Source organism: Procambarus clarkii, chromosome 37 (assembly GCF_040958095.1).
Source record: "Procambarus clarkii isolate CNS0578487 chromosome 37, FALCON_Pclarkii_2.0, whole genome shotgun sequence".
Classification (NCBI taxonomy): Eukaryota; Metazoa; Arthropoda; class Malacostraca; order Decapoda; family Cambaridae; genus Procambarus; species Procambarus clarkii.
In genome coordinates, this window is record NC_091186.1 from 20,307,459 (window position 1) to 20,323,668 (window position 16,210).

Genomic DNA, 16,210 nt, shown 5'->3' on the forward strand with positions numbered 1-16,210 from the left:
TTCAGTCATGTTCCCCCTTTTTTTTTTATCTTTATTTGTATTTGTTCTCAACACTTTTTATTCTTTATGCTCAATTAGTATTAAGTTCTAGATATTAATGTTTTTCTTGCCCGAAACGCATTGCGTAATAGTGGCTTTAGGCATTGTATGTACTAGCTCTATCTATATATCAATCCATTAATGTAACATCACTTGTATGTATATACCTTACCTGAATAAACATCTGAATCTGAATCAAGTAACTGACAAAAGACTAAACAATCCATGGCTCACAAGTGGCATTCTCAACTCAATCAACAAGAAACATGAATACGAAAAGAAACTTAGGATTGGCCTAGTTTCAAAGGAAGTAGTTAAAAGGTACTCATCAATGCTTTCCCTTATCATAAGAAAGGCAAAATTTTCATGTTATGTGAATAGATTCAATGAAGCAAAAGGCAACATGAAAAGCACATTGAAAACCATCTCTAGTGTCCTTGGAACTAAACAACACTCACATAACCAAATAAAACTCTATAAGTATGGGTATTCACCATCACCAGATTTAGAAATGGCAAATGAATTTAATAGCTTCTTTTCATCAGAAGGTGCTAATCTTGCCAGAAAAATCAAACAGACTCAGACACATATTAACACATATCTCTCAGGCAGCTATCCAAACTCTCTTCTCCTTTCACCAGTCGGACCGGCAGATGTTGTGTCCATTATACACTCTCTAAAAACCAAGGCAGGGGAACACCAGTGAAATTCCGTCCATTGTGTACAAGAGCGCCTCCCATGCCCTTGCACCACCCATATCCCTACTGTTTAACAAATCTATAGAGTGTCACACCTTCCCTGATATCCTTAAAAAAGCAGGAGTAACGCCAGTCCATAAAGGAGGCAATCCGGCGGACATAAACAATTAGAGACCAATATCAAACCTACCCATTCTATCAAAAATATTTGAAAAAAATTATCTACAAACACCTCTAGTCCTACCTCGTAAAATTCGACATACTCAGCCCCTGCCAGTTTGGCTTCCGGTCCCAAAAGACCACCAATGATGCAATCATTAGTCTCCTTGACGTAATCTACTTAGCCCTTGACAAAAATGAGTTTCCGACTGGACTCTTCATTGACCTAAGAAAAGCCTTTGATACTGTTAATCACAACTACCTCTTACTTAAACTCCACCATTATGGAATCCGAGGCTTTGCCCTGGACTATATCCGATCCTATCTCAGTGACAGACACCAATGTGTAACCATCAATGATACAACCTCTTCCACTCTACCAATAACCGTTGGAGTGCCACAGGGCAGCATTTTCGGACCTCTTCTATTTCTTATATATATATATATATATATATCAATGATCTGCCTAATGTCTCTAATATTCTTAAACCTATATTGTTTGCTGATGATACTACCCTCATCTATTCAGACCCCAACCCACATACACTAAATAATGTGAATAATGAATTAAAAAAAGTCCACTTATGGATGTCAACCAACAAACTAACACTAAACATAGAAAAGATCTACTACATCTTATTTGGAAGCAAATCATCGAATGCAATTCAGCTACAGATAGACTACATTAACATCAGTAATAAAAATGATGGAAAGTTTCTTGGCCTAGTCCTAGACAAGAGACTCAACTTCAGCACCTATATTCAACACATAACTAAGAAAGTCTCTAAAACAGTTGGTATACTCTCCAAAATAAGATATTATGTTCCTAACTCTGCTCTCCTCTCACTATATTATGCACTAATCTATCCCTATCTTAATTATGGTATCTGTGCATGGGGGTCTACCTCTGCAAACCACCTTAAGCCCATCATCACACAGCAAAAATCTAGTATCAGAATAATAACAAACTCTGCTGTCAGACAACACTCAGCTCCCTTGTTTAAATCCCTTAACTTGCTAAATATTAACTCCCTCCACACATTCTCTTGTGTCAACTACATTTACAAAACCCTGTTTTTAAATGCAAACCATGCTCTGAACCTCTCCCTGGACAGATGTAATAGGACCCATTATCACCACATCAGAAATAAATATCTCTTTGATATCCCCAGGGTCAAACTTAATCTGTGTAAACACTATGCAAATTAAGGGACCTAGTCTATGGAACTCACTCCATAGGGAATTGAAAAGCTGTCAAACTTTTGCCTCATTTAAAAACTACCTAATTTCATCTTCGTAGTTTCCTACACTGAGCTTTAAATTTGCTCTGTATCTAGTGTTACCTAATCTCCCAATCTTTATGTACTTAATCCAAACAACTTTATCATTGTGTTCATTGCTGTCTTCTTTTATGTGCTAGCCATATGCTGTATTGTGCCTATTATTTTTGTTAGACTACCATTCAAGCTGTCATTGCAATCAATCTGAGCTACCTGTGTGCTTTAATATACCTACAATTTTCTTTCATCTTTTTTTTTCTTGCTATGTAACTTTTATAATTTGAAAAATTTTGCAAGTATTTACCTACTTAAAATTTTCTTTGATTAAGGACCTGCCCGAAATGCTGCACGTACTAGTGGCTTTACAAGAATGTAATTATTATGCTATGTATCCTCACAATCCCAATGTACCTTCTTGTATATAAATAAATAAATAAATAAATAAATAAATAAATAAATGTACCTGATACATGTTGTTGTTGTTGTTGACAATAAACCATGTGGATGAAGATTGTTTCTCTTCCGCCTTAAATGTAACAATACTGTATTATTATTTATATATGAAGAAAAATACATTTAAAACTTTGAGTTATCTTTCCTAAAATAAAGAATTATTACTTTACTTATGAGCAATTTCTTCTGTTTCCTCATTGACAGCTTCTCTAGTTCTTGCTTGGTCTATGAGGAGCATCTACCTTTCATAAAAGAACAAAAATAATAAAATACCTTTAGATCTTTACCTTTTATGGTAAGTTTATTTTTCAAACAAAATATATCATAATTACATCTGTTGGACATTAAACTGACAGGGTAATAGCAAAATGTTTTCACGAAGCTCAATTTTCAGAATGAATATTAGTTTAAAGTTAATGAATTCTCTGTGCCTCATTTTCCTTCAACATTCTTTCAATCATCTACTATATTCAAGGTGTTTATAACTTTGAGTATGGTGCATATCTATGGGGTTTATCACTATGAGGGGCCTGACAACTGAGTGGCAAAAACAGAGCTTTGGATTCGTAGTCCTGAGGTTCTGGGTTCGATACCCGGTGGAGGCAGAGTTTCTTTCTCGCTGATTCCCGTGCCCACCAAGCAGTAAATAGGTACCTGGGAGTTAAGTCAACTGCTACGGGCTGTTTTCTGGGGTGTGTGTAACAAAAAGGAGGCCTGGTCGAGGATTGGGCTGCTTCCTGGGGGGTGTCTAACAAAAAGGAGGCCTGGTCGAGGATCGGGTAGCAGGGGACACTAAGCCCCATAATCACCTCAAGATGGGAGCCTATCACTTAAATGTATCAACTTGTGTGTCTTCATATTTCCAAGCCATCTGAATCTCTTCCCACACTCTGGACACTCGTGCGGTTTGTCACCCGAATGCACTAACATGTGAGTCTTCATAGTTCCAAGCTGACTGAATCTCTTTCCACACTCTGAACACTCATGAGGTTTTTTTCCCGAATGTATTAACATATGCCTCTTCAAATGTCCAAGACGGTTGAATCTTTTTCCACACTCTGGACACTTATGAGGTTTATCACCTGAATGCACTAACATGTGAGTCTTCATATTTTCAAGCCGTCTGAATCTCTCCCTACACTTTGGACACTTGTGCGGTTTGTCACCCGAATGCTTTAACATGTGAATCTTCAAACTTTCAAGCCGTGTGAATCTTTTCCCGCATTCTAAACACTCATGAAGTTTGTCACCCGAATGCACTAACAAGTGAGTCTTCATATTGCCAAGCTGACTGAATCTCTTTCCACACTCTGGACACTCATGTGGTTTGTCACCCGAATGCACAAACATGTGTTGTATTATAGTTCCACGCGTCTTAAATTTTTTGCCACACTCGGCACACTGAAAAGGTTTTTCATCCAAATGCACCATCCTGTGCTTCTTCATACTTCCCAACCAACTGAATCTCTTCCCACACTCTGGACACTTATGAGGTTTATCACCCGAATGCACTAATAGATGAGTCTTCATACTTCCAAGCTGACTGAATTTCTTCCCACACTCTAGACACTCATAAGGTTTGTCACCCGAATGCACTAACATGTGAGTCTTCATACTTCCAAGCCGTCTGAATCTCTTGCCACACTCTGTACACTCATGAGGTTTGTCACCCGAATGCACTAACATGTGAATCTTCATATTTCCACGAAGAGTGAATCTCTTCCCACACTCCAGACACTCATAAGGTTTGTCACCCGAATGCACTAACATGTGAGTCTTCATACTTTCAAACCGTGTGAATCTCTTTCTACACTGTGGACACTCATGAGGTTTGTCACCCGAATGCACTAACATGTGAATCTTCATATTTCCAAGAAGGGTGAATCTCTTCCCACACTCCAGACACTCATGAGGTTTATCACCCGAATGCACTAACATGTGAGTCTTCAGACTTCCAAGCCGTCTGAATCTCTTTCCACACTGTGGACAATCGTGAGGTTTTTCACCCGAATGCACCAACATGTGTAGTATTATAGATCCCCGTCTCTTAAATGTTTTGCCACACTCAGCACATTGGAAAGGTTTTATATCAGAATGCACTATCCTGTGCTGCTTCATATTTCCAAGCCGACTGAATCTCTTCCCACACTCAGGACACTCATGAAGTTTGTCACCTGAATGCACTAACATGTGAGTCTTCACTTGTCCTCTGCGAGTGAATAGCCTCCCACACTCTGGACACTTGTGAGTTTTCATCGCCTTTATGATAATTACAGTTTGTGTGAAGGTTTTCTCCTATCGATGACTGCACGAATGATGTTGGGAGTGGCGCACGGTAGAGCCTCAGTGTTGACCTTTTGGCAAGGCTTAAGTGTTGCTTCTTAGAGTTTGACTTGATGTGAACACTTGTCGGTATTTGGTGTTGCTTCTTCTTTATGATTGGTGCACTGTGTGTGAAGGATTTCCCTAAATGCTCACAAAATGGCGCCCGACGCTCAATTAAGCGTTCCAATGTTTTATGTGGTTCTACATCTTATTTTTTTCTTGTTATTTTTACTTATAACCTTTTTTTTTACCATTTATCAATAATGATTATTGGTTATGTTTTGCAATCAGAGGAAAAATACTTGGAATTGATTCTTTATGTATAAAATAGCACACGATTGTTTATATTTTAAAGGTAACAGTTCTTCGATGGTGGATGCACGTCTGCGCTTGCAGAGTTTATTTATTTATTTATTTATTTATTTATTATTTTTTTATTTATATACAAGAAGGTACATTGGGTTTATGAGAGTACAGAGAATTGAAGTTTTACATTATTGTAAAGTCACTAGCACGCATAGCGTTTCGCACAGATTCTTAATCTAACATAATTTAAGAAGGTACTTTCTAGCATAATTAAAAAAAAAATGTTTACTGGTACATAAAAATACATAGTAGGGAGGTATAAAAATGCATTGTAAGAAAATATAATAAATACATTGTATAAGGACTTTGACAGAAAAAAGGTAGGTACATTAAAGTAAATTTAAGGGTTATACACAGGTACATTTTTAGCATAATTGGAAGAGTACGAGGAGTAGTTTGGCATGTTAAAGAGTTGAGTAGTATCCTCTTTTAACCACGTTTCAGTAAGTATAACAAAAGAGAATTTGTTGTCAACAGTTTGAATCTGGCACTAACATCATCAAAGTGTTTGCTTAGAGATCTTACATTCAAGTTAATTACAGAGATATTGTGATTATGTGTTAATACATTGTTTACATCATGTGCTGTAAAATATCTGCAATTATGATCATTAAAGTGATGATTGTCATAGATACTGGATAAGAGGTTTAGTTCTGGGTCTGTACTTGTTTGCATAAGAGGGCTAGTTGTAGGAAAACAAGGCAAAAAATGCAATTACAAAATAAAACAATTTTGATATAAAAGGGGGGAAAATATATATATATATATACAAGACTATACAGACAAACACGAAAACGAACAAAATAAAAAAAATGAGGTAGATTGCTTACAAGTACTCTCAGATCAAAGTTGATACAGTAGAGGTAAAGTTGATAAACTGTAGGAGAAAGTAATAATAAATAAATAAATAAATAAATGTTTATTTAGGTAAGGTACATACATACAAGAAATTTTTACAAAGATTGGTTGACTTATAGGTAGAGCTAGTACATACAATGCCTAAAGCCACTATTACGCAAAGCGTTTCGGGCATGAAAAACTTAAATGACAAGCTTAATACTAATTGAGCATAAAGAGTAAAATGAAAACATGGAATGAAAACATAGCTGAAAAAGCAGCACAAATACAATTCTGTCGACAAACAGCGCTCTTTAAAAAAAACAGACAATGGTTGACAATAGAGGGGTAAGGTAGGTTACAGGGAATTTATTAGGTAGTGCTTCGTTTTTATCTTAAACTGGTTGAGAGAGGTACAGTCTTTAACATGGTTGGGAAGGTCATTCCACATTCTGGGCCCCTTGATTTGTAGAGCATTTCTAGTTTGATTAAGTCGTACTCTAGGAATATCAAAACTGTATTTATTTCTGGTGTAGTGCTCATGGGTTCTGTTACAACCTTCTATGAAGCTTTTGAGGTCAGGATTGGCATTACAGTTTAGTGTTTTATATATGTATAATACACATGAGAGAATGTGCAGTGACTTAATGTCTAACATATTCAGAGATTTGAGTAGGGGTACCGAGTGATGTCTGGGGCCAGAGTTGGATATTGTCCTAATAGCAGCTTTGTGTTGAGTAATTAGAGGACGTAAGTGATTTTGGGTAGTAGAGCCCCAAGCACAAATACCATAGTTGAGATATGGATAGATAAGGGAGTAATAGAGAGTCACCAGGGCAGGGCGTGGTACATAATATCTGATCTTAGAAAGAATGCCCACAGTTTTTGAAACTTTTTTTGATATATTTAGAATGTGTCCCTGGAAATTCAGCTTGTGGTCAATGAGACCACAAGCTCGGCCCGGCTCGGCCCGCGTGCCGGCTACTACCACCCCCCCCCCTCTCAGCTCGGGAGGGGCGCTGTGGGCCATGCGGTGGCCACATGCCTTGGACACTTTCCCGGGACAGCCTGGGGCCACATCTTGTCGACGCATGAGGAGCAAGCAAGCTAAGTGTTGACAGCTAGAGTGGTAGTGACCTGGGAAATGAGAAATAAAATAAGGAAAGACGTGAGTACTATTATCATGTGTACAGTGTGATGAATACCGGTGGAAATCCCCGGTAAGAGTTGTCTCAGAGCCTCGCCAGGCTAGAGAAGCAGCTGAGTGACAGCTGTCTGTAGGGTCCAGGTGATTGGTAGGGCGGTACCTGGAGATAGATGTTATACACGGGACCACACTGTAGTATTTTCTTATTTATTTATTTATTTAAGCATATACAAGAATGTACATAAGGAATGTGAGGATACAAATATGGTAATTACAGTCTTGTAAAGCCACTAGCACGCGCAGCGTTTCGGGCAGGTCCTTAATCTAAGAAAATTTTAAGGAGGTAAATACTTGCAAAATTTATAGACAAAAAAATGATAACAGTTACATGAAATGAAAAAAAAGATGAGAGAAAATTGTAGGTACATTATATTAAAGCACATAGGTAGCTAAGATTGATTGCAATGACAGCTTGAATGGTAGTTGACAAAAATTGGTAGGCACAATACAGCAGAAACAATATAAGATTGATTGCAATGACAGCTTGAATGGTAGTTGACAAAAATTGGTAGTCACAATACAGCATATGGCTAGCATATAAAAGAAGACAGCAATGAACACAATGATAAGGTTGTTTGATATTACATAAAAATTAGGAGATTGGGTAACACTAGGTACAGAGCAAATTTAAAGCTCAGTGTAGGAAACTAAGAAGATGAAGTTAGGTACTTTTTGGTTTTGCTTTTAAATAAGGCAAAAGTTTTACAGTTTTTCAATTCACTAGGGAGTGAGTTCCATAGACTAGGTCCCTTAATTTGCATAGAGTGTTTGCACAGATTAAGTTTGACTCTGGGGATATCAAAGAGATATTTATTTCTGGTGTGGTGATAATGGGTCCTATTACATCTGTCCAGGGAGAGTTTCAGAGCATGGTTTGCATTTAAGAACAGGGTTTTGTAAATGTAGTTGACACAAGAGAATGTGTGGAGGGAGTTAATATTTAGCAAGTTTAGGGATTTAAACAAGGGAGCTGAGTGTTGTCTGAAAGCAGAGTTAGTTATTATTCTGATAGCAGATTTTTGCTGTGTGATGATGGGCTTAAGGTGGTTTGCAGTGGTAGACCCCCATGCACAGATACCATAATTAAGATAGGGGTAGATTAGTGCATAATATAGTGAGAGGAGAGCAGAGTTAGGAACATAATATCTGATTTTGGAGAGTATACCAACTGTTTTAGAGACTTTCTTAGTTATGTGTTGAATGTGGGTGCTGAAGTTGAGTCTCTTGTCTAGGAATAGGCCAAGAAACTTGCCATCATTTTTATTACTGATGTTAATGTTGTCTATCTGTAGCTGAATTGCATTTGATGATTTGTTTCCAAATAAGATGTAGTAAGTCTTTTCGATGTTTAATGTTAGTTTGTTCGTTGACATCCATAAGTGGACTTTTTTTAATTAATTATTCACAACATTATTTAGTGTATGTGGGTTGAGGTTTGAATAGATAAGGGTAGTATCGTCAGCAAACAATATAGGTTTGAGAATATTAGAGACATTAGGCAGATCATTTATATATAAGAAATATAAGAGGTCCTAAGATGCTGCCCTGTGGCACTCCAACGGTAATTGGTAGAGTGGAAGAAGTTGTATCATTGATGGTTACATATTGGTGTCTGTCACTAAGATAGGATCGGATGTAGTCAAGGGCAAGGCCTCGGATTCCATAATGCTGGAGTTTAAGTAAGAGGTAGTTGTGATTAACAGTATCAAAGGCTTTTCTTAAGTCAATGAAGAGTCCAATCGGAAACTCATTTTTGTCAAGGGCTGAGTAGATAATGTCAAGGAGACTAATGATTGCATCGTTGGTGCTCTTTAGGGACCGGAAGCCAAACTGGCAGGGGCTGAGTATGTCGAATTTTACGAGGTAGGAATAGAGCTGTTTGTAAATAATTTTTTCAAATATTTTTGATAGAATGGGTAGATTTGATATTGGTCTATAATTGTTTATGTCCGCCGGATTGCCTCCTTTATGGACTGGCGTTACTCTTGCTTTTTTGAGGATATCAGGGAAGGTGTGACACTCTATAGATTTGTTGAACAGTAGTGCTATGGGTGGGGCAAGGGCATGGGAGGCTCTCTTGTACACAATGGACGGAATTTCACTGGTGTTCCCTGCCTTGGTTTTTAGAGAGTGTATGATGGACACAACATCTGCCGGGCTGATTGGTGAAAGGAGAAGAGAGTTTGGATAGCTGCCTGAGAGATATGTGTTAATATGTGTCTGAGTCTGTTTGATTTTTCTGGCAAGATTAGCACCTTCTGATGAAAAGAAGCTATTAAATTCATTTGCCATTTCTAAATCAGTTGACGGTATATCCCCATCCTTGTAGAGTTTTATTTGGTTATGTGAGTGTTGTTTAGTTCCTAGGATACTAGAGATAGTTTTCCAAGTGCTTTTCACGTTGCCTTTTGCTTCATTGAATCTATTCACATAATATGCAAGTTTTGCCTTTCTTATGATACTGGTAAGCATTAATGAGTACCTTTTAGCTACTTCCTTTGAAACTAGGCCAATCCTAACTTTCTTTTCATATTCATGTTTCTTGTTGATTGAGTTGAGAATGCCACTTGTGAGCCATGGATTGTTTAATCTTTTGTCAGTTACTTGCTTGGTAAGAAGGGGACAATGAAGGTTGTAGAGGCTTAGAGTTTTGGAGAGGAAAAGGTTAGCTAATGAATTTATATCATGGGTATTATTGAATTCAGAATCCAAGTTAATATTGTAAAGTGCCTCTGTAAGATTGTCTAAAGCTGATTCACTGTGTAGCCTAAATGAAAGTTTCTTGCTTTTTGGTGGTGTTATGTCCATGTTCGCTATGAGAAAGGTAGGATAGTGGTCAGTTGTTCTGTCGTAGATTATACCAGATACAAGGGGAGCTGTTATGTTTGTCCATATGTGGTCCAAGGTAGTGGCTGATGTTTGAGTGACTCGGGTAGGTTTGGTGATTATGGGGATTAGCATACAGGAGTTCATGCTGTTAAGGAAATAGTCAACTTGAGAGCAATTTTGTTGACCCAGGTCAATATTAAAGTCTCCAGTGACTGTAGCGGGTGTACAAGTGTTGAACATTACCAGTGACTGTAGCGGGTGTACAAGTGTTGAACATTACCTTTGACTGTAGCGGGTGTACAAGTGTTGAACATTACCAGTGACTGTAGCGGGTGTACAAGTGTTGAGCATTACCTGTGACTGTAGCGGGTGTACAAGTGTTGAACATTACCAGTGACTGTAGCGGGTGTACAAGTGTTGAATATTACCTGTGACTGTAGCGGGTGTACAAGTGTTGAATATTACCTGTGACTGTAGCGGGTGTACAAGTGTTGAACATTACCCGTGACTGTAGCAGGTGTACAAGTGTTGAACATTACCAGTGACTGTAGCGGGTGTACAAGTGTTGAACATTACCTGTGACTGTAGCGGGTGTACAAGTGTTGAACATTACCTGTGACTGTAGCGGGTGTACAAGTGTTGAACATTACCCGTGACTGTAGCAGGTGTACAAGTGTTGAACATTACCAGTGACTGTAGCGGGTGTACAAGTGTTGAACATTACCTGTGACTGTAGCGGGTGTACAAGTGTTGAACATTACCTGTGACTGTAGCGGGTGTACAAGTGTTGAACATTACCAGTGACTGTAGCGGGTGTACAAGTGTTGAACATTACCAGTGACTGTAGCGGGTGTACAAGTGTTGAACATTACCTGTGACTGTAGCGGGTGTACAAGTGTTGAACATTACCCGTGACTGTAGCGGGTGTACAAGTGTTGAACATTACCCGTGACTGTAGCGGGTGTACAAGTGTTGAACATTACCCGTGACTGTAGCGGGTGTACAATTGTTGAACATTACCAGTGACTGTAGCGGGTGTACAAGTGCTGAACAAGAAGCAGTGTTCAAATGTTGGGAGTTTGTGTGTAAAGTGTTATTGCTTCTCGGTGAATACTCAGGCAGCGTCAAATTTAAGGGCCTGAAAATTCCTCATTGAAGAAAATAGAGGGAATACATACTACATCTACATGGCCGTTACTACGAGTGGCCTGACAGCTGAGTGGACAGCACTTCAGATTCGTAGTCCTGAGGTTTCGGGATCGATCCCCAGTGGAGGCGGAAACAAAATGGGCAGAGTTTGTTTTACCCTGATGCTCCTGTTGCCTAGCAGTAAATAGGTACCTGGGAGTTAGACAGCTGCTACGGGCTGCTTCCTGGGGGGGAGGGGGGGGAACAAAAAGGAGGCCTGGCCGAGGACAGGGCCGCGGGGACGCAAAGCCCGAAAGTCCCTCATCACAAGGGCCGTGATGAGGGTTAAACTTACGGCCGAGATGATCCCAGACGCCTGCTTAGTCGACTGCGCCACGACATGGTTCCTGCCCGAAACGCTTTGCGTAATAGTGGCTTCCTGCCCGAAACGCTTTGCGTAATAGTGGCTTCCTGCCCGAAACGCTTTGCGTAATAGTGGCTTCCTGCCCGACATGGTTCCTGCCCGAAACGCTTTGCGTAATTGTAACGGGGGGTGGGGGAAATAGCTCTATCTTGTCCATTATTCCACCCCCCCAGTTAACTAACGAGGCCGGGGGAAACAGCTCTCTCTAGTCCGTTATCCCGTCCTCAGTTAGCCAACTATTCTAGAGCACCCTCCAGAGTTCCTAAGGCAACCTCTCTCGTTCAACACCTTGTAACCTAGGTATTTGACTACCTAGGTGCTAAGACTACAAGGCGCCGTCACTTGATCAGTTACCCGAAACTCTAGAGAGAACTCTAGAATACAGAATCATTGCCACAAACGTATAAGAGAAAACGAAAGGAAAGAAATGAATAGTGAAGTAATTAGTGAGGGTTTGGGGTGAGAGGGAGAGAGGTGGGAGGAGCGAGAAGGGTCATTAGTTGAAAGTGAGAGTTTAGAGAAGGGTGGAGGGAGAGGTGTAGATAGGTAGAAGTAGAAGAGTAGATAGTAGAAGTAGAAGAGTAGATAGTAGAAGACGAAATGCTGCCACCATCCGTTCATGATCATTACATACAAGACAAGGAATGGAACTTGTCTGTATCACAAAATTCTCAAAAGATGTTATTACCATGTATCAACTCCAAACATGTACTCATTAAATCATGAAACCAGTAATCACAGAGGCTTTCTCACCTCAACTCAAAGCTCTAGGGAACAAAGTTAAACACAATTTAAATAATAAATTCATAATTATATTTCATGATAAGTATCATAACTTAAGCAATCCCATTAAAATGTTAACGATTAATATTCAAAGTGAGTCATCATCCAAGAATTCGAGAACCCTACAACTTGACTGCCCCTGATCATCACACAACATATGTAAACACGACCAAGTCACCTAAATGTTCACTCACCGAGGACTGAGTCTAAGTTGAATAGAGAGGGGGGGGGGTCTGCAATTTTCAGGCAGCGTCACCCCCCGTCTGGTGACGGCCTATCTCGACGGCTGGCCTCTGCTCCGCTGGCCGGTCTCCTATTGCTCCATGCTCGATAGCTCTCCGAGTTTATATTGGGGAACCTAGTAGCTAACTCCGCCCATAAGTAGATAGCCTCCGGCACTCTACCAAGCCACTCCTTAACCGTCGGCATGTTTGAAGGCTACCCGGCTCCAATTAGGAGCTTAGCGGAAGCAAGGTGAAATTCTCATGATCTGACCTCAGGTCACTTGGGGTCGTTAACGGTTAGAGGTGTGAGATCTCAGGCAGACAACTGGCGCCTCTCAGATCCTTGTCTGTGACTCATGTACTCTATATATGTATTAAACTAAACCAAACACTTTTACAGTGTTACATAATAGTGGCTTCCTGCCCGACATGGTTCCTGCCCGAAACGCTTTGCGTAATAGTGGCTTCCTGCCCGACATGGTTCCTGCCCGAAACGCTTTGCGTAATAGTAGCTTCCTGCCCGACATGGTTCCTGGCCGAAACGCTTTGCGTAATAGTGGCTTCCTGCCCAACATGGTTCCTGCCCGAAACGCTTTGCGTAATAGTGGCTTCCTGCCCGACATGGTTCCTGCCCGAAACGCTTTGCGTAATAGTGGCTTCCTGCCCAACATGGTTCCTGCCCGAAACGCTTTGCGTAATAGTGGCTTCCTGCCCGACATGGTTCCTGCCCGAAACGCTTTGCGTAATAGTGGCTTCCTGCCCGACATGGTTCCTGCCCGAAACGCTTTGCGTAATAGTGGCTTCCTGCCCGACATGGTTCCTGCCCGAAACGCTTTGCGTAATAGTGGCTTCCTGCCCGACATGGTTCCTGCCCGAAACGCTTTGCGTAATAATGGCTTCCTGCCCGACATGGTTCCTGCCCGAAACGCTTTGCGTAATAGTAGCTTTAGGCATTGTATGTACTAGCTCTATCTATAAAGCCAACAAACTTTGTAAAATCTCTTTATGTATGTACCTTACCTAAATAAAAATTATTATTATTATTATTATACATGGTAAAAAGAATTGCAACCGGGAGTTCTACTGCCCTCACTAGGATCCAAACCCTATAAAACCCTGGTTTGTGTCTCGGAGAGGTTGCAGGATCCGAATTAGTGCAGTAGAACTTACGGTTAAAATTATTTTGACTATGTCGTGGCGCAGTCGACTAAGGCAGCAACCCGTTCTCGCAAATTTAATAAGTCAATATTGACTTATTAAATATGTGCCATACTTAACATTATAGATACCCTTAAAAAGATTCATAGAAAACACCGACCTTACCTAACCTTGTTAGTATCTTAAGATAAGCATCTTATTGCTTCGTAATTACAATTATTACTTAACCTATAATAGGTATTATAGGTTATTATTCCATTCACAACCTGGCCGGATGTGAATGGAATGTTGTGTGAAAATTTCAAAGCAATCTGTGAAGAACTTTTGGAGTTTAACGATTTTGAACAAACGAACATTTACATTTGTATTTTATAGATTTGCAGTACTCTTTACTGTAAACATATTATTGACCTGTCGGAATAAGTTAGATAAATGATCCTAGTGGAAATCGTCCTTATATTTCTTACATTTTTCTTCACTTGGATGTCCTTGTTCTTTTAGATTCAGGTACTGGAACAAAATTTCCTTGTAGCACGGGCCATGGTGAGCCCGTAAGTGGTGGCTCTTTGGAGCCATTATCAGTATTAATAGCTGACACTGAAGATGTAGGGATGGGGTCCGTGGACACACCATTCCAATCCAAGCCTTTAGGGCTGGTCAGACCGGTGAATTGATTGGGTACCCAAGTTGCTCACAATTCAGTGCCACATGAATCAGTAGAGCCGTCGGCGGGCTGGCCACAGTCTAGGGGGAGATGTCCCGGTGTTACAATTTGATTTTGATTGTTGCCGCCGGAGGCGGCTAGTTTATTGTGCATCCCATACTCATCCTGTGAGCGGTAGCGCAAAAAAGATTACAGAGGCCACAAAAGGTCTTTATCAGATCTCATTTTAGATTATTACATAAACGATTTCATCTATCCTTCACACCTTATAGTTACAATGTCACACCTTATAGTTACAGAGAATGTTCTATTTCAAGAGTTATTTATTTACAGTAAGTAATTATACATTGATGGTACGTCTTATCGCTAATACAGAATTGTTTGAACAATGGAGATATTACAGAGTCATTGTGGAAGGGAAGGGAACTATCAGGGGAAAGCGCCAAACCATTTCCATACTATTTATTATTAGTCTTCACAATACACTACTTGTTTCTCAATCTCATATGTCGTTTATCTACTGGAAGCCAAATATAGATACAGTGCAAGGATTTCAGGTATTTTATCCATGGTAATAAGATAGGTTGCCATATCATACAGAGTGAGCTTAGATTTATCTCTAAATGGCTCAATTTTACTACAATCCAAGATATAGTGTTCGAGTGTGTGTCCCTGCCTATGTCCACACACTTTACACTTTACTTCATCTAGATTCCTATACCAGCCGAGCTACCAGAAATACTTGTAGCCAAGTCTTATACGAGCTGTGACAACATCTGTTAGTCTACTGACTTTGTTACTTGCACCATACACATGTTTTACTTCTAACATTTCATTGTGATAAACAATGGACCTGCTAGTTCCAGTTTGCACTGTTCTACTTTCTTCAAATTCATCCTAATGTTCTCGTCGTTTAAAGGACCTATTTGATAACTCAAGATTCCATTCAATAATGACTTTATTTAATGCAACACTGAAGTAGACAGCTTAATTATTTCCGACTCCCTTTCCTCACTACTAGCAATAAACAGTTTGCAGTCAAGTAATAACGTGCTTGTCTCAGAAACCAGACATAGATATATAAGTTGACCCCTTTGCTAAGGTGGCAGTAAATAAAGACGGGTTTTAAAACCCGTCTGCCCTGCCCGACCTAAAACCTGCCCTAAACCTAACCTAAAAACCTGCCCGAAACGCTTTGCGTAATAGTGGCTTTAGGCATTGTATGTACTAGCTATACCTATAAGTTAAACAATCCTTGTAAATATTTATTGTATGTATGTACCTTACCTAAATAAAATTGTATTGTATTGTATTGTATTAAAGGAGAATTGGTTTCCATATCCCAATTCCCCGATAATGGTAGTCTGGTCGAATTTCCTTCTTCATGGTGTGGTAGTTGCAGAGGTGGTCGAGTTGTTCTTGAGAGACGACTATGCAAAGGATCCATCCTGCTTCCCTGCACTTGCATTCCCAGTAGTCGGTTTGGATTATGGGAGGGTTGAAGGGAGGAACCATTTTAAGCCATTTTAAGCTTCGGTAGGGGACAGACGTGTTGCTTCGGCGCTCCAGCAGTTGGTGTTGTTTGCCAGTTTCGGCCGATTGGGGGCGGGTGTCTCTCTGCCCGCCTGTGCTGACG

At 40.0% G+C, this 16,210-nt stretch overlaps 1 protein-coding gene across 1 annotated transcript; it reads right to left on the minus strand.

Moving 5' to 3' along the window:
• Positions 1-513: 513 nt before the first annotated feature.
• Positions 514-4,747, minus strand: LOC138371856 (gastrula zinc finger protein XlCGF57.1-like). Its single transcript, XM_069336890.1, has 2 exons — positions 4,230-4,747; positions 514-595 (listed from the first exon to the last, which is right to left on the minus strand). The coding sequence occupies exons 1-2, from the start codon at positions 4,745-4,747 to the stop codon at positions 514-516; spliced, it is 600 nt and encodes a 199-aa protein (XP_069192991.1).
• Positions 4,748-16,210: the final 11,463 nt, after the last annotated feature.

Coding starts and splice junctions, on each gene's coding strand:
- LOC138371856 (XM_069336890.1), bottom strand. CDS start 4,747: ATGAAGCAGCACAGGATAGTGCATTCTGATATAAAACCTTTCCAATGT. Junction 596..4,229: donor GGAAGTATGAAGACTCACAT/GTTAGTGCATTC, acceptor TTTTCTGGCAAG/ATTAGCACCTTCTGATGAAA.